We start from the raw sequence: 21,937 nt of genomic DNA on the forward strand, positions 1-21,937 counted from the left end.
GATTTCAATAAAAACCCACAAATAAAGTAACCAAAAAAATTTCATAAATATCCAAAGTTTTAAACGTTGATATGGATGGAAATTTCGAGAAATAATATTAATATTATGTCTAAATTAGTGATATTTTGTTAATATTTTCAATATTTTGTCGATCTCTTTTACAATAATATGAAGAAAAAAACGTACGTACGAATATTTATCTTTCATATTGATGTCGAACCTATGACACATGAATGTCAACTTTTGTACGAAAGTTTAATACCCGAAAATATTATTAATTAGTCCAATATCCACCATTCCATTTATAGAAATTTTCCATAGAAAATTTTATTCCATACTAGCTCAAACAATACCAATAGTGTCGTCACCTTATTGCACAAAATTTTTAAAAAATTTCTTACATCTAATATAATTACAGTCATTAATTATAGATATTATATGCCAAAATGGAAAGACAGAAAAAAACTTGTCCTCCACCGGAATTCCTCTGTTACTGAGCACCATTCCTCTGTTCTGTGTTCTGACTTGTAAAGTCAATTCTAATATTTCCAATCTTCCACTCTTTTATAAATACCCACAAACAGGAGAGAGAGAGAGAGAGAGAGAGAGAGAGAGAGAGAGAGAGAGAGAGAGAGAGAGAGAGTTTTCTTCTTCTTCTGGAGGTGAAAATTTTGATTTTTGTTTCAGAATCTCAAACACCCATTTCCATTTTGATCGGATCTTCTTCTTTTCAACTAAGAAATTCAGCAATGCAGTGTGTTTATATCTTCCATTGATGATCCATTGATTTGATTATGTAATTTTCTTCTACTTCAATGGCATATCTGCAAACCCAATTTCTTTCCCCTTCCGTAGTTTTCTTTCTCTCTCTCCTTCTGATCTTCTTCTGTAGAGGTAATGGCTTAATCTTCGTTTTTGTTTGATTTATTGATGATCTCTGAAACTGATTTTTCTTCTTGGGTTTTTTTTTTTTTTTTTGTTAATGGGATTCTGTAGGCGTTTCAGGAGCTGCATTTACAGTAATAAACAGATGCGATTTCACAGTTTGGCCCGGAATTCTTGGAAATTCCCGACTGGATTCCACCGGATTCGAGCTCTCTCCGGGGGCGGCGCGTTCATTACACGCGCCTCCGGGTTGGTCCGGCAGGTTCTGGGGTCGAACCGGCTGTTCGTTCGACCCGGCCACCGGTCAGGGCAGCTGCCAGACCGCCGACTGTGGGTCCAAACAAATGGAATGCAATGGCGCCGGAGCCACCCCGCCGGCGACTCTGGCGGAGTTCACGATCGGCTCCGGCGACGCCGCACAGGACTTTTACGACGTCAGTTTGGTGGACGGATACAACATTCAGATGGTGGTGGACGCCACGGGCGGGTCCGGTGCATGCCAATCGACGGGATGTGTGGCGGACTTGAACCGGCGGTGCCCGAAGGAGCTACGCTCCGGCGACGGGAAGGCGTGTAGGAGCGCGTGTGAGGCGTTTGGGAACCCAGAGTACTGCTGCAAAGACGCGTATAACTCACCCGCCGCCTGTAAACCGTCGCCGTACTCGGAAATGTTCAAATCGGCGTGCCCGAAATCGTATAGCTACGCCTTCGATGACGCAACAAGCACTTTCACTTGTAGTGGAGCTGATTACACCATTACATTTTGCCCTTCTTCTGCAAGGTATCTCCATTTTGTTGTCAAGAGAAAATACTCCTCTACTCTCGGGTCAATACCTATCTTTCGATAACTTTTTTGAAGTCTATACAATCGATGAGCACTTAACTATTCTTCTTTCTATGTCCTATTTTTAATATAAGAGGAATTGGGCAGTAAAGAATTTAAAAACTGTGATTCAAATTTGTATAAAAAAGTTATTAGATGATATTATATTGAATGATTTTTTTTTTTATGGGATTGTTTTCTCGTCCGTTCTTTACCCTTTTGGCTTTCACATTGCTTTCTTTTTCTTCACATTATCTAACAACATCAAAAAGATGAATCATTACCTGTAAAGTGACCATTTTGACAGTCATCTTCCTCATGATCCTCTCTTTTATCTCTAAAGAATCTGTTTTTTTTTGTTTCATTTTTTTCAGCCAAAAATCTGAAAGAGACCCATCCGGCGGAGGAGATGGGCCATCGGTGCTGTTCAGCGGTTCGTGGCTGCCGGACTTCATCACCGGAGCCGCCGCCTCCGATACATTGCTTCCATCTTCAACCTTGAATTGGACATTGATTGTTTTTCATTGTTTGTTTTTCTTTTTTCATTACATTTAGTTTCCCCTCTCGTGTTTTGTTTCTTCATTCACAATTTTTGTAATATATACTGTTGAGAAAGAAAAAAGAGGAACTTTAATTCTTACAAATTTTGAGGTGCGCTTTTGTTAAGAAACAGGAAACCCAAGTTTCCAAGCCACTTGTACAGTACTGATTCTTTTGTAATTATATTTAAAATGAGAAAAAGGAAAATGATTAGTTTAATTAGTTGAGTGGAAAGGAATAACATAACTCCCTTTGATCTGCAAACGAAAAAGTGGTTGCTTGACTTTGAATCCTAATGAGTTGGTGGGTGGTGGAGGTTGGCGGTGCGGTGGCGGCAACGGTGGTTGTCGTGGCGGCGGTGGTGGGGGCAACTGCTAAAAGAACTACCAACTTTGCTGGTCTTACAAGCTTGGTACTTTTGATGATTTTGGGCTTCCACCAGAAATACAATTATGGGTTTTTTTTTTCTTTTCCTTTTATGATGAAGATCTAACCATCGTCGTCATTTCTTTGCTCCTAAATCCTACGATGAAGACTAATATGGGCCCACTGCTATAACTGGATCATCTCTAGTAATAATATACATGATTAAAATCAGGATATTAAATTTCAATTGTAGTGATCGATATTTCTACAAAATTGAGACATCAACATCGATATTCAAATTGTGGTTAAAACTCATAACATTTTTGGATTTCTCTCCTCCATGTTATGAGGATACAGTTACCAACCACCTTGAGTATGAAGTTCAATTTGAATGGTATTAAAGAAAGATTTAGAAATAGGGAACTTTAGTGTGTCAATAAATCAAGTTTTTATTTTTATTTTTTAGAACATGTGGATGAAAATTCAAACTCATAATCTTTTGATTAAAAAATAGATGTCTTAACCAATTGAGTTATGTTCAAGTTGCTATTAATCAAGTTTATTGGTGATCCAAATGGCAAAATTGGGATACAATGATCATATGATTTAATGACATATTTAAAGTATAATTTATTTAAGGTTCAATCGGATTGCGTGTTGAATTTCATCACGTGATCTAAGTTACATTTTAAATATTTTCGATTTAATGTCATTAATTGCATAGGGGTTTCTATTAGTGAATTAATTGCATTAATAATATTTATAATTAATTTGATATAAAATTAAAATGAGAATAAAGAGACGGGTGAAAAGATTATGAAAACATAATAATTCCAAAAAAAAAAATATATGTAAACAAAAAAATCGAAAAGGCAAGAACATTAATACCAAAGATTCTTGAGAAAACTGCAATTAGAATTACATTAATGTCAAATCTAAATATTGAGGGAAACAAAACTATACTTATTTCACGTTAAGCTCAGCAAGTTTTTTTTTTTTTTTCCATACCTTACAAAACGATGACATAACACTAAATACCCAGGTCTATTCCCTCAACAACTTTATTTGTAATTCAAGCATCTAAAAATCTTTGAATCAAGAAAGCAACTTAAAATTGAAGAAATCAATCAAAACCAATCAAATCAAATCAAGACCATTTAATCGATTTAACTAATAGAAGTCGAATGAATTTAGCTTTTAAGGATCTCAAAATTAAAATACTTTCTGAAGATGGATTTGAGGACTAACTTGGGGTAGTTTGGTGGGAGAAAGTGAGTATTGGGTTGCTAGAAACTCACCCAAACCTTAAACAAACCAATTGAAATAACACCCCTCTAAAATGGTATCTTCAATTCAAAAGATATGCTATAACATCCCGCCCCAAGACCCAAACCTAGGAAACATCGAGGATTTATGGTATTAAACTCACCAAAAGATTCAAATCTGGAACCTTTAAACCAGTATGACAAAGAGACTCCAAACTCTTGCCAACTAGGCTACCCTTTGGGGCTTGTCATTGAGATCAGTGATTAAATCTCATTTCCCCAATGAGATCAGTTATTGTGATTAAACCCCATTTCTCCGAGGCTTTCATATGTTTGCAACTTTCGCTTGGTATATCAAGAGTGCTGAAAATATAGAGGATATCAGTTCTAACAATGTTTGAAGCCCAAAGACTTGTCTTTACCCAAGAATTGGGTCAAAGGAGGATATCAGTTGAGACAATTGACAAATGGCTTGCTGCTTAAATTCCAATTCGAAGACCTTGTGACGTTAGTTGGCTTACTAAATTTTATCTTTTCCAAAAAAATCCTAAGAAAATAATTAAAAAGATGAATACTTCATCGTTTCATAAAATGTGTTCATGGCATAACCAACTAAAGTGTCAGTGTCAAAGAGAGAGAAAAAAAACTGACAGAAATTTAGAAAGAAAATGAAATTGAAAAGCAGCCAGACAAGGCACCACATGTATAACAACCTAAGCACCCAAGGGTTGAAAAGGTATTTAAGGATCATTTTAGATTGAGTTTTACTTATTATGTCAATGGAGAAAAAGAACTACAAACCCAAATCAAGAAACCAAAGAAGAATACACAAACATTGTACCACTGGAAATGATAACCAAGGAGTTCAGATGTCAATTTTCCTACTTTGGAACCAACTATACAATGTTTAATTTCAAAGAAAGTGGACTTACTAGATTCGAAGATTTCTTTTAAGCATGAGCATAAGAGAGATGCTACCCTGTGTTCTGATTTTTTCACTCGTAGCTGATTGTTTCCCATTTCTGTTTACCTGCAGATATGTAAAAAGGAACGTACATCAAATATTTGCTTAGTATTTCATAAAACAAACAGTACTAGAAACTAGAAAATTCAGAATGGTTGCTGAAATATTACTTTTTAGGAAAATATTTTCCACTCTGAACTTGCTGTCACTAAGGGTATTTTAAGACAATTTAAGATTGAATGGCAGCGGAACCCAAAACGTTCTGCAGTGGTGCTAATTCCCATCAACTAAGTTAAAATTTCATCTTTCTGAAAGATAAATTTCCCAGATTTAGCTTAAACATTTTTCTTATTATCTCTCCAGTGCTTCGTAAACTACTTGGGTCACTTTAAAGTCACTTTTTTGCATAATTATCTCTCAAAGTATTTCTTCAAAAAGTATTTTTAGATCAATCTGATTTTTTTAAAATATCTTTTCTTCACTGCCAAACATGGTAGTTTTTAAAAGACACTTTCAATCATCTAAAATCATTTAGGATACTGTACTAAATATAGTCTGAATTAATAATTGTTCAAAAGTACGTATAAAAAATGAGTGTTCATTTAAAAAATACTTTTTTCAAAAGTCATTCCAAACGTACACTAAGAGTTCTGAGCCTGCTGAGTTTTTCTTAAAACTATTCTGAAAATTATATTTATGCTTTGCTTTTATTTTGCTTTTTCTTTCTTAGTCTACCCTTTTAGATTTCTGTTACTTTTCTTTTAAGCTTTTCAATCATTAATGAAAAGCGTAGAAAATCAAGCCGTAAATTAAGTTTTTTTTCCTTATTAGAATTTACATTATGTCTCTGTATATTCTGTAATTTTATTATTTTCCTTATAGGCATAGATTAATTCCTTATTTGTTCAAAGGTCTTCTTGTATATTTACCCCTAAATGGGTTGTAATGAGGATAAGAAAATATAACCCTTCTCACAAAGCTACATGGTATCAGAGCTAGAAAAACCCTAGAGTCTAAAAAACCCTAGCTGCCAGAATCTGAAAAAAAACCCTAGCCGTCGCTTCCGCTGCAGATCCCAGATCTCGCCGCAGCTCTCGTCGCACGTCGCAGCTCCAGTCGTCGCACGTCACAGCTTCGGTCTTTCACAGAAGCCCGCCGCCGCCCGATTTCTCTCTCGGTGCCGCCGCCATAATCTCTGCTGTTGTGTCCGCCGCTGCCGCCGAGCTTTCCGCCGCCGCCGCCGAGCTCGTTGCCGCCGCTACTACCCGTACTTTATTCCAGATCTCGTCACAGCTCCTTACACCTTTTTTTTGTAATGGCAGGTTCAGAATCACAAATTAACGTCTCGTCCTTTTCCGAAAGCAACAATAATCCGATAACATGTCACAAACTCAATGGCCACAATTACCTTCAGTGGTCCCAATCAGTGATGATGTTCATGTATGGTCGTGGACGGGAAGACTATATCATCGGTAAAGTGGAATCACCCAAACCCGATGATTCAACATTTCGCAAATGGAGGGCTGAAAATAATCAAGCCATGAGCTGGTTAATAAATTCCATGACCACTGAAATTGGTGAGAATTTTCTCCTATTTTCTACTACCAAAGAAATTTGGGATGTTGCTGAGGATACATTTTCCAATAAAGAAAACACTGCTGAGCTGTTCCAGATAGAGACTACTCTCCAAGACATTAAACAAGGTGATTCAACGGTTACAGTGTACTACTCCAATTTATCTCGTTACTGGCAACAACTAGATTTATTTGAAACTCATGAATGGAAATGTTCTGAGGATCGTATCCTCTATCGAAAATTTGTGGAGACAAAAAGGATCTTCAAATTTTTGATGGGTCTGAATAAATCACTTGATGAAGTTCGTGGTCGCATTCTTGGTACTAAGCCATTACCGAGTCTTGGAGAAGTCTTCTTCGAAGTCCGTAGGGAGGAAAGTCGAAAGCAAGTCATGTTGGGACAAACCGAACATCCTCCTACTCAAAATGGATCTGCGCTCATTTCCCAACGAGATCATCCTAATGATCCAATCGCTCTTGCTGCTCGGGGGAATCTATATGGCGATAACCGCCGGCGCAAAGGGCAACCATGGTGTGATCATTGTCATAAAGTGGGACATCTCAAAGAAACCTGTTGGAAATTACATGGAAAACCAGCGAACTGGAAGCCGAACACTACCAAATCAGAGCGAGCAACTCGAGGCAATGCTGTTGTCTCTGAAACTTCTAACCAACAACCACATACCAAAGAGTTGTTGGACATGCTACAACAACTATTGAACAGAACAACTCCACCAACAACAGTAAGTGGTTCTGGGAATGTACAACAAGGTAACCAAAATTCTCGTGCTCTCCACACTCAAACTCTTCCATCTGAATGGATAGTGGATTCAGGAGCATCGGATCATATGACAGGTGATAGATCCTTATTCTCATCATTTTCAATTTATACGAGTAACCTGTCTGTTCGTATTGCTAATGGTACACCTGTTCAAGTCACTGGAATTGGGAGTATTCAGATATCAAGCTCCATAACTCTTGCATCAGTATTGTTTGTGCCCACATTAGAGTATAATCTATTGTCTGTGAGTAAGTTGAATCAAGACTTGAACTACGAAACTAAATTCCTTGCAAATTCTTGTATTTTTCAGGACTTGGGATCGGGGAAGATGATTGGCAATGTTGAATTATGTGCGGGATTGTATCTTCTTAAAGCAACGAGTCCTCCACCAACAAAGAAACGCAATGAACTTGTAGTTCAGTCTAATCGTGAGTCTGCTTATGTTTCTGAGTCCTTAAATCATAAAGATAATCTTGCCATGATGTTGCACTATCGTTTTGGTCATCCCAACTTTGTTTATCTTGAACGATTGTTTCCTTCTTTATTTCTCAATAAAAAGAGTCAATTTTTTAAGTGTGAGATTTGTCAACTCTCCAAACATACTCGTGCTTGTTATTCACCTCACATTTATTCTCCATCTCAGTCTTTCTCCCTTGTCGATAGAGATATTTGGGGACCTTCAAGGGTAAAAAATATCAATGGGGCACGTTGGTTTCTTCTCTTTGTTGATGATCACACACGTTTGAGTTGGACATTCCTTATGAAAGAAAAATCTGAAACAAGCCACTTATTCACCGTTTTCCATAAAATGATCCAAACTCAGTTTCAAGTCAATATAAAAATACTTAAAACTGATAATGCTCGTGATTTCTTCAACTCTACCATTGGTCCATATCTTCAATCTCATGGTATTGTTCACCAAAGCTCTTGTGTTGACACACCTCAACAAAATGGTGTTGTTGAACGCAAAAATCGTCATCTTCTCGATGTAGCCCGTTCTCTCATGCTCACATCCCATGTTCCAAAATCTTTCTGGGGTGAAGCTGTCCTAACTGCTACCTATCTCATAAACCGTTTGTCATCCCGCATTCTCAAATTCAACACACCCTTACAAAGTTTACTCTCAATTTATCCTACATCCCATCTTGTGTCTCCATTACCATTAAAAATATTTGGGTGCACTGCGTTTGTTCATATATATCCTCAGCATCGTAGTAAGCTTGATGCACGATCCATAAAATGTATCTTTCTTGGATACTCGCCAAATAAGAAAGGATACAAGTGCTATCATCCTCCCACTCAACAATTATTTCATACCATGGATGTCACCTTCTTTGAAAATCAACCATATTATCCCAATTCTGTCCTTCGGGGGGAGAATTATGTTCTTGAATCACAAAATTGGGATTGCATTCCTAACTTCTCTTTAAACCCATCCTTTGAGAGTTCTCTTGTACCCTCTTCTGATTCTGAGCCAATTCCATTCTCTGAGAGTTCACCTGTACCTCATTCTGAGCCAACTCGCGTATCTCCCTCTGAGGCTGAACTGCAAGTTTATTCGCGACAAGCAAGACAACCTGAGAGAAACGAAATACAACCTACACAAGTTCAGCAAAGCCAAGATCTAAACCAAAATCTCAATGTCCCTGAAATAGCACACGAGACATCAGGAGATGATAGACCCATTGCTGTCAGGAAAGGTATTCGCTCATGTACCCAACATCCCATACGGTATCACTTGTCTTACACTAATATGTCGCCGTATTTTAGAGCTTTTGTGACTTCACTAGATCAGGTTCAAAAACACAGTTCAAGAAGCCTTGCAGAACCCTGAATGGAAGGCTGCTACTCTAGAAGAATTGCAGGCTTTGGAAAAAAATGGGACATGGATCCTTACAGACTTACCTCCAGGTAAGCGCACGGTTGGATGTAAATGGATTTTCTTAACCAAACACAAATCAGATGGCAGTATAGAACGATTCAAAGCTCGCCTGGTGGCTAAAGGCTTCACCCAAGCTTATGGGATTGACTATCAGGAAACTTTTGCTCCAGTTGCCAAACTAAACACTATTCGGGTACTTCTCTCCATTGCAACAAATCTAGATTGGCCATTGTTTCAACTTGATGTGAAGAATGCATTCCTAAATGGTGATTTAGTAGAGGAAGTGTACATGGACATACCTCCTGGATTTGAGGACAGATATACTAAGGGAAAGGTATGTAAACTCAGGAAGTCTCTGTATGGACTAAAACAGTCACCTCGGGCCTGGTTTGAAAAATTTACAAATGTGTTGAAACAAGACGGCTATACTCAGTGTCAATCCGATCATACCCTCTTTATCAAGCACTTCTCACCAAGTAAGATCACTGTATTAATAGTATATGTTGATGATATAATACTTACAGGAAATGTCTCTGAAGAAATGGTTCGTCTAAAGCAACTCCTCTCGAAGAAATTTGAGATCAAAGACTTGGGACACCTAAGGTATTTCTTAGGTATGGAAGTAGCAAGATCTAGTAAAGGGATTTCTATCACTCAACGAAAGTACACGTTAGATCTCCTAATAGAGACCGGGATGAGTGGTTGTAAACCAACAGACACTCCTATGGATGCAAATTCAAAACTTGGAGTTAATCCTGAAGATGAACCAGTTGATCGAGGCAGATATCAACGCCTAGTTTGGAAAGCTAATATACTTAACTCATACACGACCAGACATTAGTTTTGCTGTTAGTGTGGTAAGTCAATTTCTGAACAAACCTTCAAAGGAGCATATGGAAGCTGTGTATAGAATATTGAGATATCTCAAACACGATCCTGGAAAAGGACTGATGTTCAGAAAAACCACAAACCGAGCTCTTGAAGTCTACACGGATGCAGATTGGGCTGGATCTCCTATTGACCGTAAGTCAACATCAGGATACTGTTCCTATGTATGGGGGAATCTAGTAACCTGGCGTAGTAAGAAACAGCAAGTTGTAGCTCGAAGTAGTGCTGAAGCTGAGTTTCGATCATTAGCCCATGGGATCTGTGAAGGAGTTTGGAACGTCTTCTCACTGAACTCAAGGTGAAGACAGAAGGTACTATAGAGGTATTGTGTGACAATCAATCTGCCATAGTCATTGCAAGAAATCCAATACATCATGATCGGATGAAACATGTCGAAATAGATCGTCACTTCATCAGCGAGAAGATTGAGACAAATACTATCAATCTGAGATATGTATCTTCCCAACAACAAGCTGCTGACATTTTAACCAAGGCATTGCATCGACCCAGCCTTAGTAGATTAATCTCAAAGCTTGGAATGACAAGCATATATCATCCAGCTTCAGGGGGAGTGTAGAAAATCAAGCCGTAAATTAAGTTTTTTTTCCTTATTAGAATTTACATTATGTCTCTGTATATTCTGTAATTTTATTGTTTTCCTTATAGGCTTAGATTAATTCCTTATTTGTTGAAAGGTCTTCTTGTATATTTACCCCTAAATGGGTTGTAACGAGGATAAGAAAATATAACCCTTCTCACAAAGCTACAAAAAGTTTTGTTTCTAGTTAAAAAAGATCATATAAATAATGAAATACTCATCAAGCATACAAGTGTACACACACAGATCAGGACAGACCTTTGACACCTCGATATCGTCCTCGACATGCATGTTGCTGAAATCCCTCAATAATGTGGACGAGGCAGGCAAAAGTCTCCTGAAATATGGGGGAAATAAGAGTTGTGTGGAGGAAAAAAGATGCAACTACATCAAGTGAATAGCTCCAACTAAAATTGTTGCTGAATGAAAAGAGTAAAGTGGGTTGACAGATCAGTAGTTAAAAAATATTAGAAACTAGATGCAACCTAGTAACTCTAACCTTTTTGGTTTCTCTAGTTTGCGTGAGACGTCAGCTCTTGGCTCACTGCAATGCGCATCACTGTTGTGTTCTTGACAAGATGCAACATCCTGGGTAGGAGGTAGATGTTGAGAATTAGAAAGTTGTTAAAATGAAGAAAATAAAAATAAAGTAGCAACTGTTGCATCAACGTAAACTATGACATAATTTTTTTTCAAGGAAAACTTGGAATAAATGTTAGAAATTTCAACTTTGGGTTCAACTTTTGATAAACATCGTGCATTTAACTAAGCCACATGAATCAAGTCTAGTAACCATATTTAAATACAAACTAAGCCAATGATTATATACAGGTGAGTTTAGGGTATAGATCCTTCTTAAAATTATGTCAAAAATATCAAACAGAAAGGTACCGCCAAGAGTTCTTTTTCTTCATTCAAATGAGTTGAATCCCTGCACAAAAATGGAGATATCTAAGTTATTAAACTGGTTAAAAGAAGTCAAAAAGTTCAAAGAGAACAAAAATGGAGATATAGCTTCTGTCCAATGTGTTGTCATCGTTCAACTTGGAGAGTAGAAGTTAGCTGTTAACCAGTCTGCAAAAGAAAAGACATCAACTGACCTTTCAGACTTTTCTGAAGTTGATTGGTTTAATGATGTATCAAGTACAGGTTGAGTTTCACATTCATGATCATTGCAGTGAATAGACGGAGCTTCGCGTAAAGGTGATACAGCTGAAGTAGATTCCTAAAACATCCAGCAATTAAAACAGAAGAAAATAAACGCAGAAACCATAGATTTGTTGCCATAAATGGTTCTTAAAGGAAATATTAACAAAACGTCATAAATATTATATAAATAATTCGTTTACCATTTTTTACGAGCCACGAACTTCTCTAAACTTGGTTATCCATACTGTTAATCCAAAATAAATACTAACTATGACCTTTTTGAAATAATAAGATAAAAATGATTTAACCATTTAAAAATGAATAATAGGAGCAGTTGAAATTTTCCAACTTCATTTATCTATAAATTATTCCTTCGAATTGTACTCAAATAAAAAGTGTCTTCCGACATTCATATTCTGCAAGACACACGAGGTAAGTCACTGAAAAGTAAGTAGGACTCATTATTCATAAGTATGAACTAATTTTTTTTATAGGAATCAGTATGTACGGTAAGGATCAAGGTCCCCAAACGAAGAACAAATAGTAGATAGAATGTGACCAAAGTGATATCCATGCGTGTGGCTCCTTAAATTCGGATGAAATACAAACCCACTCAGACATATTGGTGTTATGTATGTTTCTATAAAGAATTCGGTTTCTTTCATTCTTTTTGGCTGATCATATGTTATTTCAATTTTAAATTTTAATCATGGTCATGTTTTTCCATTTAACTTCATCCTCTAGTGTGAAGTTCATCAAGTAGGTGAGAAATCGAGAATACATAACCATCTAACCTGTTGTGCAGTCTAATTCATGGACACAGAACAGCAATTCGAAGTATAGCATATAAAATAGGTTTTAACCTCATTGTGTTCACTGAGGTTGTCCAGCTCTACTGATGAACAACTGTTATGCCTCACCAAGATATGTGACTGCGGGGCGCCGAAGGCTAACTCTGAAAGTACAAGTCTATTGCTTAGAATCAAAAGAGGGGGAGACAATAGAGACAATAACATAACAGTTCCCGAACAAACAAAATCCTAAGATGTAAGTGCTGAGTTGACTCACCGAGCATCAACAGGTGTAATCATTTTACCAAGTAAAATAATGCAAAATATTAATTTAAGAGAATACTCGAGCATTGACAACCAAATCCCCAATATTTGATTATTCATAAGCAAATGAAATTAAAAAAATATATATGATTACTTGATATCCGACCAGATTGATTAAGCAGAACAAGTTACGCATGAGGGTGCAACGGTCAACTACATGTTTTTAGGGATCAGGAAACTCATAAATAAAATGGACCTGACATGGGATTCTTGTTCCAATTACTGACATATAAGCCATCCTAAGTTAATTAGAACAAACATTATTAAACAACAATGAGTTTTTTGACATCAATCACTTTACTAAAAAGACAGAATGTCCTGGACAACTGATACTGTTTAGTGCTAGGGACATTTATACAACCAGTTCTCAGTCTCACACCAGATATTCATTCAGGACAATATGGCACAAATAAGGTGCAGCTTGGGAGTGGTCTCCAAAAGCAAATTTCTGTTTTTGAGAACAAAAAATGAGTTGGACCATTTTTGAGTAACTATTTGCTAAAACTTCTCAAATAAAAACTGTTCTCTCAAAATATTGCAAATGACTTGTTTTTTCAAGAAAATTGAAGTTCCTACAAAAATAAATACTTTCACATTTAAATATCAATTCCAAGCATACAATAAACTTACCCTTTACACGCTACTCAATCATAATTTTTAAAAACAAAAATAGAAAATGGTTTGAAACAATCTCCCAAATTAGCTCCCAAACATGTAAATTTGTTCAGAATGTCACACTTACTCCAAAGAATGCTCTCCAGTATAATTGATACTTGGATTAGAATAGGTTCTAAAAACATCAAAAGATTTTCAACATCCAATTACTTTACACTAACAAAAATAATGCCCAGACTAAAAGTTTTAGTTATCCATATTCTATCAGTATTTGCAGTTCAAGTCACTTAAAGGTGCTTCTGTTAGAGATGTACGTTAGTAGCTTCCACATCAAAAGTAGTTAAGGCAACATAACACGCAAAACTATATTACCTGTAAGATTTGCAGTCAGGCAACCATCATCTGCTTCCACATATGTAAATTTATTCACCGTGTTGCACTCACTCCTAGGACTGGTCTTGTCTATATGGTTGATATGTGCCTCTTTAACTCCATCAGATTCTAAGCAACTCTGGATAACATGAAAAGGAAAATAAATCTTTCCATATAATGCAATTGTGAATATTAAGCATAAAACATTGACCTCATTGGTTTGCAAGTTTCTCACCAGATGGTTTGAGCACAAATCTTTCCATATAGTGCAATATCAACCATTTAATAAACAGACAGTTCATGTACATACACATATTCAATCCAGTGGAATTGTATAATCTATTATCAACAAGTTTAACCCATCGCCCATTGGAACTTAAAGAATATCCTGTGATGACAGTAAACCCAAAGAAATCTTTGAAACCCACAATGTAAAGGTAAAGTCCCCAAACTTCAACCAAATAGTCATGGATTCACTAACCATTAGATTCATATATCGAAGACATTACATTCCCTAAATGTCACAGGGTCTATAACAGTCCTCAACTTCAACTTCAACTTCGCTAAAATTAGAGAGGTAAAATTACTCAATTTGAAAATTTCAAGAACTGATTTACAATGGTAAACAACATAACATTTTTTTATTTTTGTTGCAATAAGTTTGATGAAGTTGAGATCCAATGAGTGACTAAGGTCAAATTTGAAGATTGAAAAAAGAACGACAAAACAAAATAGATCCTAATTGGAGTACGTACATTTATGTCTTCACAGGGAGAGGAACCACATCCTTCTGGAGCTCTATTCTCCTCAAATTCCTTCACTCGGACGGAAGAGTTCGTATTTACCTGAGCATAGAATCAAAGTCAAAATCAATTAGCTTTTCCAAGTATAATTTGAATAGAGCATCTGTCTCACTGCCAGCTGAATTAAATTAACAAGCCAGAAACCTGAGCATTATATACTACATTAATGTCATCATGCCACCATAATTTACTAAAAGGAGCAAGAGGGGAAAAGTTTGCAGGCACACCTCATGAACACTATTGAATCCGTTCTCCTCCAAACCATTTTTTAACTCAGAAGTTTTAATTAGGATGGATGCAGCTTCAGCACAATCTTCCTTGGAGCAATTACTACATCTTGAATTCTGCCATTGCTTTTCCAGCTCAAAATATCTCATCTTTTCCTTCTTAATTTCTTCTCGAAGGTTTTTATTTTCATTCTCTGCACTCTTATTTCAAAAATACATATAATTTTTTTTATTACGTTCAACTAATACTGAATTGATGCTTTCCATATAAACTAAAAGATAAAAAACAGTACAATGGTGAAATTATAGACTCAAAGGAAGTTAAATTTATGTAAATAATTACCTTTAGTTTATCTCTATACTGCTTCAAGACTTGCCATATGGCTTTAGCAAAGTTTTGCATAATCAAATGATTTCTTTCAGTCCCAGACAATTCTGTACGGCTAGACTTCGTTGGTGGACACTCAGTACTACTATCTAGAGGCTCTGATAGAAAATTAAAATTATTAAAAAAAAAAAAAGTTACAAGTATTAAAGACACATAAAAAGCTGAATCAAAACCAGCAGCTTCAAACCAAATTAGATAACTAACGCAAATCAAAGAGAAAAAATGGAAATAGAAGTACCTATAGAGTTTTGATTTAAACAACCTTCATGAGGAAGTTGGCCTTCCTCTTGATGTCCCTTTCCTTCGTTCTGAAACCATACATTATTAATCATTACAATGAATATTGGATAAATAAGATATGAACCAAACATGCTGTTGCAAAATTACAAATCTGCAGTAGATGACAAGAACAAAACAAACTGATCATTAATACATCCCATTTATTTCTAATGTTAGAATTTTCTCATTATTATCCATTATGTCTATAAACTTAAATAAAATATCAGCATAATGAAGTAGGCAATGACATGCCTAGCCAATTTAACAAATAATTGTTGCCTAAAAAATTGTAGAATATTTAAGGATAGAGACACCACACATTTTCAACCGTAGCCACTAAAGTACTAGTAAAGGGAAAAGGCCAACAAAGCAAGCGGAATCAAGAAATTATGACTCATTTAAGGCAAAAATAGCATCCAAAACAGATTAATAACAAACTACCTCACATGCTTCAAGAACACTATATTTTGTTCTTTTCTGCTCCTCAGTTGTAAATAACATCTGCAATTGTCTCTTATTGGTGTTTGAAGGTTCCACAACATTGTTGAACCTGAAGAAACAGATATCAATCCAGGATCACGTGTAAAAAAGTTCTTTAATTTGAATAAGAAGGCAAAAAGTTAAATAACTTGATTTTCATATAAGGTGAAGCTTGTCTGAGAAGGTAGGATGTATCAAGATAGTCTTCTTCCGCTGCTTTCACAGTTAAAATCTACAAAAGGGTAAAAAAGAAAACATATAATATGGGTAAAGAAATAAAGAGGCACACACTTCATTAAGAACACCCTATAGTTTTTGACAAGAGATTAAAAGCATCAATCGTCCCCAACAAAATTAACAGTATCTATTAATCAAAATAAAGATGAAATATGGACCATTTAAGATGCTAAATGAATAGCTGTTCCACAAATGAAAGACTAAAATAAGTACAGCATACCAAGGTCATTCGCTTCTTTCCTTCCAAGTAATCCCGAAGGTACTTGGTCAGCTGTTGGAGATGAAGTAAATTGTTGGTTATGCTTGAGAACATAATTGCAACTTGCAATAAAACATAAAGATAAATAGCAATTTTCATTTTGAAAAACTTCAGCGTGACCAAAATTTCAAAATGAGGAATTCCTCTTGGAACATTACCAAAGAATTGTGGAAATGCTTTTGCAGTGGCTTCTTTGGGTTCCTTTGGTGTTCAAACAATGACTAAAAATGAAACAAGAGACACACTATAAGTAAAAAATGTAAAAGGTAATGAAACAGGGGAACAGACCAAAAAACAAAGAGAAGATGAGAGAATGGAGAGCACCAGTGAGATGTCATTCAATAAAATGAATATCAACTTCTATTGTACGTAAGAAAAACGACTGATGGGACAAACATAGCAAATTTTGGGATTTTGGACACCCGTGGAAAATGGTGGGCTTAAGGCTATTAAGTGGTTTATTACACTTTATCCCTTCACCAATTGGCTTCTTCCTTTTTTATAGAACTATGTATTTTACTTTAATGAATCAAGCTCATAGGTTATAGGTAGATTAAAATATTAAGTTATATTAAAATAGATGTATAGAGTAAAACATGAAAATTATATAAATCAAGCAATTTAGATAAATTCTAATTTGATTAAGATGAAAATTATATAGAAAACTACTTTATGGTAATTTTATTACATTTCATAGACAAATCCTAGAAAATAAATAAAATTGTCTAATGTTCTCAACCATTCTCGTATGATTCTCACAAACAACTCCTACAAATAAACACGGTTATTCCTAAATCGCAAGCATCCAAAAATACAGGCGCTATTTCCACATATCCTTTCTCATACATCTTAATAAACTCAAAATGGACTCCTATAAGCACATGTAGTGAACTTTTTTCTCTCCTTTGAACATCCATGAGTGTTCGAGCCAATTCATTTGCACTTTAACTAATCTCACCTGTTTGACCTTATAAGTTATAACATTCTATTGTCAAAATACTCGATTTATTATCTCATTTCTGAATAGGTGACCAACATGGAGTTTGAACTCATTTCCCAAAAGTCCATTTGCTCTTGTCATATGCTTCAATTTCATTCTGTCACATGCCCCGATGCCAAGGCCAACCCAGGATTATTATCCCATTTGAACTCATTGAATATGAAAAATACAAAATACTTATCAATACGTGGGGAAGAAAATGATGAAAGGATTCACACAAATAGAGGACATACTCTTAGACACAAGCCAAAAACCATTGATGTATTATTGATGAAGTTAGCTTCAAGTAATCTTGTCCCCTGCAAAAAAGGGTGGTGGGAGGGAAGGTTAGTCATTGAGGTTCCATCATCTTCTTCTTCCACTTCTCAACTTTCTAATATACAGACAACATAACTAGAATAACATGAATATTTCATTCTAGTAAGAATATTCTCGTTCAATTCATTTTGAAATAACAGATTATCATTATTTAAATCAAGAATTGTCCTATATTATGGTTAGACTCATTGTCTATTGTGCCTTAACTACTAAATTTTACGATTACAACATTAAATGAAAGAATGACAATCATTATTAAATTTAAGACCAGAGGAAAGGCAAAACCCTAAGAAGTACAGATATGGTCACGAGACATGGATAGAACACGACACGGACACAGTGACACGTTATTTTCTAAAAACTAGGACACATATACTACAATGACACATTTATTAAAATATACAATTTTTTTAGGAAGGACATTCAAAGTCAATAAGCTTATGCATTTTAAGTTTAAAAATATGAGTTTGATGTATTTTACTCGTAAAATTTATTATTTTGTCCTATGTTACTATTTATGTCTATTTCTTATGTTAACAAGTGTTCGGTGTGTGCCTAACAACTATCAAATTCATATTCAATTTGTACAACTAGTGTGGCACACATCTATTAAGCTAACAAGTGTCTAATAAGTGTCCGACACAAACTTATTACCAAAAATGAAGTGTATGTGCTTCTTAGGCAAAACCTAAATACTGATTACCAGAAGAAAATAGAACCTGATTCGCTGTTCTTTTCTCTCTTTCAGCTCCAGCGAGATCAGCAATGGTTAGTATGGCACAGTTCGATGCATTCTTGACGTCGTCTTGGTTAGCAACTCTGCGGATGTTAATGATGCACTGTGACCGGCTGCAAGGATAAGCATTAAACAACAAAATCATAAGAATCTATCTTCTAGGTAAGTAGAAGTGTAAATATATAGCTCCATCCAATTTTCTTTACAACAAAATGCAGTGGTGATAGAGTCAGAAATTTGCATGAAACAATTAACATTTATCATGAGGAAGTGGAGGTGTGCAACACATTTATCAGTCTCAATCACAGCGTGTTTGCATGTGTGCTGACATCTCCTGGCTCAAGTCGTTTCAGTTAGAGCTTGTTTGAGAACTCTTTTGGAAACATTTTTCTGTTTTTTTTTTTTAACAAAATTTCCCTGAAAACATGTTTAGATGTATTTTTTTCTAGAAGTTGTTTTTTCTCGTTTTCTTTTATTGTGCTTTTATGGACGATTTGATTTTTAGGACAAATAAAATTCTTTGTTTCAAAACGATAGATTTGTGAATAATAGCTTCAATTTGTACGATAAGACTACCATTTACAAGCCCTCTACTCAATCAATTTTCAAAAATACTTTGAAAACAAAAATGGGAATCGAATTCAAAAATAATCTTGTCAAACAAGCTCTAAAAATTCATCTGCAATCCATGAAAACCAGGTGATCTGATATAAGAAACACAAGCAGGAATTTTGCAGTCATATATTCCCTATTCTAAAACTAGCTAAACGCTGCTATAATCGCCTCAAAGAATGGACTCCCTCCTTAGTTCATGTCCTTCGGCCCCCACATAACAAAATCATGCCAAGTCCTGAATTTCTCCCACATCCTGCCTTTTATCATGTGAATGAAGACATCTCATATTTGCAACCATTAAAGCACAACGGGAACTGCTGAGTACTACCACCATAAAATACAAGGAAATTGTTCCATTTTCCAACGAGACCATTATTGACTCAATTACAAACCATATAATAAGATATCGTCCATCAGCCAAACAGAATACTTTCTTCAAGAAAAAGATCAAAAGAGAATCACAGCACCTTGATGTACTATTTGCATTTGTCATTGCAGTGGCCCGTCTAGTCATTGCACAAGCCACTAGTGATTCAGCTTCTCCGGCATTAGAAATTAAAACCTTCATAAAAATACGAGGGTCCATCAACTTTCCTTGAAGCACAATCACAATTTACCTTCTCAATAAATATACAGACGCATAATGTACGCACAACCTACAAAAAGTAACAGAGTTGCATAAAACAGATGTTGCTCCGTTACCTCTTTCAGGCCCTTTATAGTAAACTGCTGCATAGTTAATTCGCCCCCATCTGCTGAAAGATCATACATCTTTTCCCCTTTACCTTTTTCTGAGTATATTTCAAAGATCGATAAATAATATGACCTGCAAAAAATCGCACCACTAGCGTTCAGTATTCAAACATCCTCTGTGAATGAACTATATCCCTTGACTCACAGTTTCTTACAACACAATTCTCTTCTGCCCCGGAAGTTCAAAGACAGGCAAGGGGAAGACCCAGGGCATAATCTTGAAAGAGGTATTTAGTACACACAGGATAGTCCATCAAGACTGAAAGTGCATTACAATAGCAAAATACCTGGAGTTGTGAGAATCATTCGACTCTGTCTTTCTGAAAATATGTTGAAGAGCCAATGGAACCATACCAGGATCTCTTGGACTTCCAAAAATGGTGTGCGTCTTACCCGAGCCGCTAGGACCCAGTGCAGTCAGCATTCCACTTTTACCCCTCAAAAAATCCTCCAGTAAAGGACTAACCATTCTCCCATACACTTCACCCTGCCAACAATGGTGGAATCAGTTCGCGATCAAATAACCAAGAATCACCCAGAAAAAGAACGAAAAAAAAAAACCCAATTCATAATTCACCTGAGATGATTCCGTAGAAAATACATGGGAAAATCCTTCGTAAACCTCAGACTTACTCCGCCTGGTCTCTTGCAACGCAATAGGCGGACAGACTGTTACTGAGTGATCATCATTAACCGTTATACAAGCCTCGCTGCTCTTCTTCTTCACAGTATTCTCCTTCGCCGCTTTCTTCTTCTGGGGGTTCTGCGGCCATACATGTCCGGACCTCGAATTATGATCGCCAGCATTTCCGGATTTCTTCAAATTCTTCGGCTGCAAAGGTCGAACTCTAAGGTAAACCTTTAGGTTTTCGGAGAGAGGAGATTGAAGGGACGATGAGTAATTGTCTTTAGGGTTTTGAGGAAGTTCCATGGCAAGAATTTCTTGAATTGGAAATGAAGAAATGGCAGAGGAAGAAGGATTGGAGTCGGGAGCTGCTTTCACGGTAGGCGTAGCTCTTGCTCGCCGGTGAGGGTTTCTCCGAACCGTCACCGTGTTCGGACACTGCACTGGACTGCTGTTCTCCTTCTCCATCTTCCAGTCGCGACCGATCACCCTCGTACTCGAACTTTGGCGGGAATATATTTGCTTTTAAAAGGGTTTATATACTACAGTTTTTATTTTATTTTTAATAAATAAATATCTATTGTCACCGTCCATTATCTAATCAGGGAAATTTCACTCCCTACTATATAAATACTTTTAGAAAATGTCATAATGTTATTTTCTGAACAAAGTCATAAGTTTATTTTCTAAAATGTCATAATTTTTTTATTTAAAAAAAATAGTTTAGTTTTCTGATCTATTTAGATTATATTTGAGTTTGACTTGGTTCTAATTACTACTTTTGTTTATAAAATTGTCAATTTTGATATATGTTCAGAAATATATTAATATCGAATGAAATATAGAGTAACTGTATTTTATTACCTTTTTTAGTTCAAGGATGTGTACTATAATGGAGATTCCAACCTCAAATTTGTTCAAATGTATATGTTTTAACTAAATAAAGTAGACTTAATTTATAATATAAACTACTCTTGCAATAAAATTATATATATATATATATTATTGTATTACATTTGAAGTTTCATTTTCAAATAAAACTAACTAAAGATCAAATAACCAAATCTATATTTGATATATCGAGAGTAAAAAACAAAATTACTCCGTATAATGTCATTCTTAAAAATTGATATATGTTATTATTATTAATTTTAGTTAAAAATGTGGGAGTGGGAATTTAATTCACAACTATTTAATCGTTCAGATGTGTTTTAAACCATTTAGTTATATTCTGGTTTGCAACTGTTAGAGATTTTTTTTCCTATAATTGATGTATATTATCGAAACAAAAATAATAACGATGAATAATGTTGGAATAATCAATTACACTTATTTTTCGAATGTGCAGGAGATTTGAACCTAATATTTAAGTTTAAATTCAACCTATTTATCAATTTCAA

General features: G+C 35.6%; 3 protein-coding genes across 4 annotated transcripts; 2 read left to right on the forward strand and 1 right to left on the reverse strand.

Annotated features, from left to right (window-relative positions):
- The first annotated feature begins 482 nt into the window (after positions 1–482).
- LOC148209435 (thaumatin-like protein 1) lies at positions 483–2,352 on the forward strand. Its single transcript, XM_088127503.1, has 3 exons — positions 483–894; positions 997–1,666; positions 2,083–2,352. The coding sequence occupies exons 1-3, from the start codon at positions 816–818 to the stop codon at positions 2,261–2,263; spliced, it is 930 nt and encodes a 309-aa protein (XP_087983629.1). The 5' UTR covers positions 483–815; the 3' UTR covers positions 2,264–2,352.
- A 2,255-nt stretch (positions 2,353–4,607) lies between these two features.
- Positions 4,608–21,040, reverse strand: LOC111014057 (ATP binding microtubule motor family protein). Of its 2 annotated transcripts, XM_022288660.2 has the most exons (21): positions 20,490–21,040; positions 20,200–20,399; positions 19,862–19,985; positions 19,627–19,721; positions 18,528–18,657; positions 17,724–17,789; positions 16,649–16,711; positions 16,452–16,502; positions 16,144–16,226; positions 15,956–16,064; positions 15,474–15,543; positions 15,191–15,333; positions 14,848–15,048; positions 14,573–14,662; positions 13,818–13,956; positions 12,579–12,670; positions 11,667–11,791; positions 11,458–11,497; positions 11,066–11,154; positions 10,825–10,903; positions 4,608–4,909 (listed from the first exon to the last, which is right to left on the reverse strand). In XM_022288660.2, the coding sequence occupies exons 1-21, from the start codon at positions 21,003–21,005 to the stop codon at positions 4,811–4,813; spliced, it is 2,604 nt and encodes an 867-aa protein (XP_022144352.1). In that variant the 5' UTR covers positions 21,006–21,040; the 3' UTR covers positions 4,608–4,810. The 2 variants fall into 2 exon arrangements, with proteins under 2 accessions (XP_022144352.1, XP_087983627.1); XM_088127501.1 differs by lacking the exon at positions 14,848–15,048.
- Positions 5,776–9,473, forward strand: LOC148209436 (uncharacterized). The gene is made up of 2 exons (XM_088127502.1): positions 5,776–7,272; positions 7,509–9,473. Exons 1-2 carry the CDS (start codon positions 6,159–6,161, stop codon positions 7,541–7,543), a joined length of 1,149 nt encoding a protein of 382 aa, XP_087983628.1. The 5' UTR covers positions 5,776–6,158; the 3' UTR covers positions 7,544–9,473.
- Positions 21,041–21,937: the final 897 nt, after the last annotated feature.

The sequence above is a fragment of the Momordica charantia genome (genome assembly GCF_013281855.1).
Source record: "Momordica charantia cultivar OHB3-1 chromosome 8 unlocalized genomic scaffold, Mcharantia_2.0 BLBB01000008.1, whole genome shotgun sequence".
Taxonomy (NCBI): domain Eukaryota; kingdom Viridiplantae; phylum Streptophyta; class Magnoliopsida; order Cucurbitales; family Cucurbitaceae; genus Momordica; species Momordica charantia.

What these genes read in the sequence shown, in the direction of transcription:
- LOC148209435 (XM_088127503.1), top strand. Translation starts at nt 816, where the DNA reads ATGGCATATCTGCAAACCCAATTTCTTTCCCCTTCCGTAGTTTTCTTT. An exon ending in TCTGATCTTCTTCTGTAGAG is followed by an intron (nt 895 to 996) that starts GTAATGGCTTAA and finishes GGGATTCTGTAG; the next exon opens with GCGTTTCAGGAGCTGCATTT. An exon ending in TTTTGCCCTTCTTCTGCAAG is followed by an intron (nt 1,667 to 2,082) that starts GTATCTCCATTT and finishes CATTTTTTTCAG; the next exon opens with CCAAAAATCTGAAAGAGACC.
- LOC148209436 (XM_088127502.1), top strand. Translation starts at nt 6,159, where the DNA reads ATGGCAGGTTCAGAATCACAAATTAACGTCTCGTCCTTTTCCGAAAGC. An exon ending in AGCATCGGATCATATGACAG is followed by an intron (nt 7,273 to 7,508) that starts GTGATAGATCCT and finishes TGTATTTTTCAG; the next exon opens with GACTTGGGATCGGGGAAGAT.
- LOC111014057 (XM_022288660.2), bottom strand. Translation starts at nt 21,005, where the DNA reads ATGGAGAAGGAGAACAGCAGTCCAGTGCAGTGTCCGAACACGGTGACG. An exon ending in TCACCTTATATGAAAATCAA is followed by an intron (nt 16,065 to 16,143) that starts GTTATTTAACTT and finishes CTGTTTCTTCAG; the next exon opens with GTTCAACAATGTTGTGGAAC. An exon ending in ACTTCAGAAAAGTCTGAAAG is followed by an intron (nt 11,498 to 11,666) that starts GTCAGTTGATGT and finishes ATTTTTGTGCAG; the next exon opens with GGATTCAACTCATTTGAATG.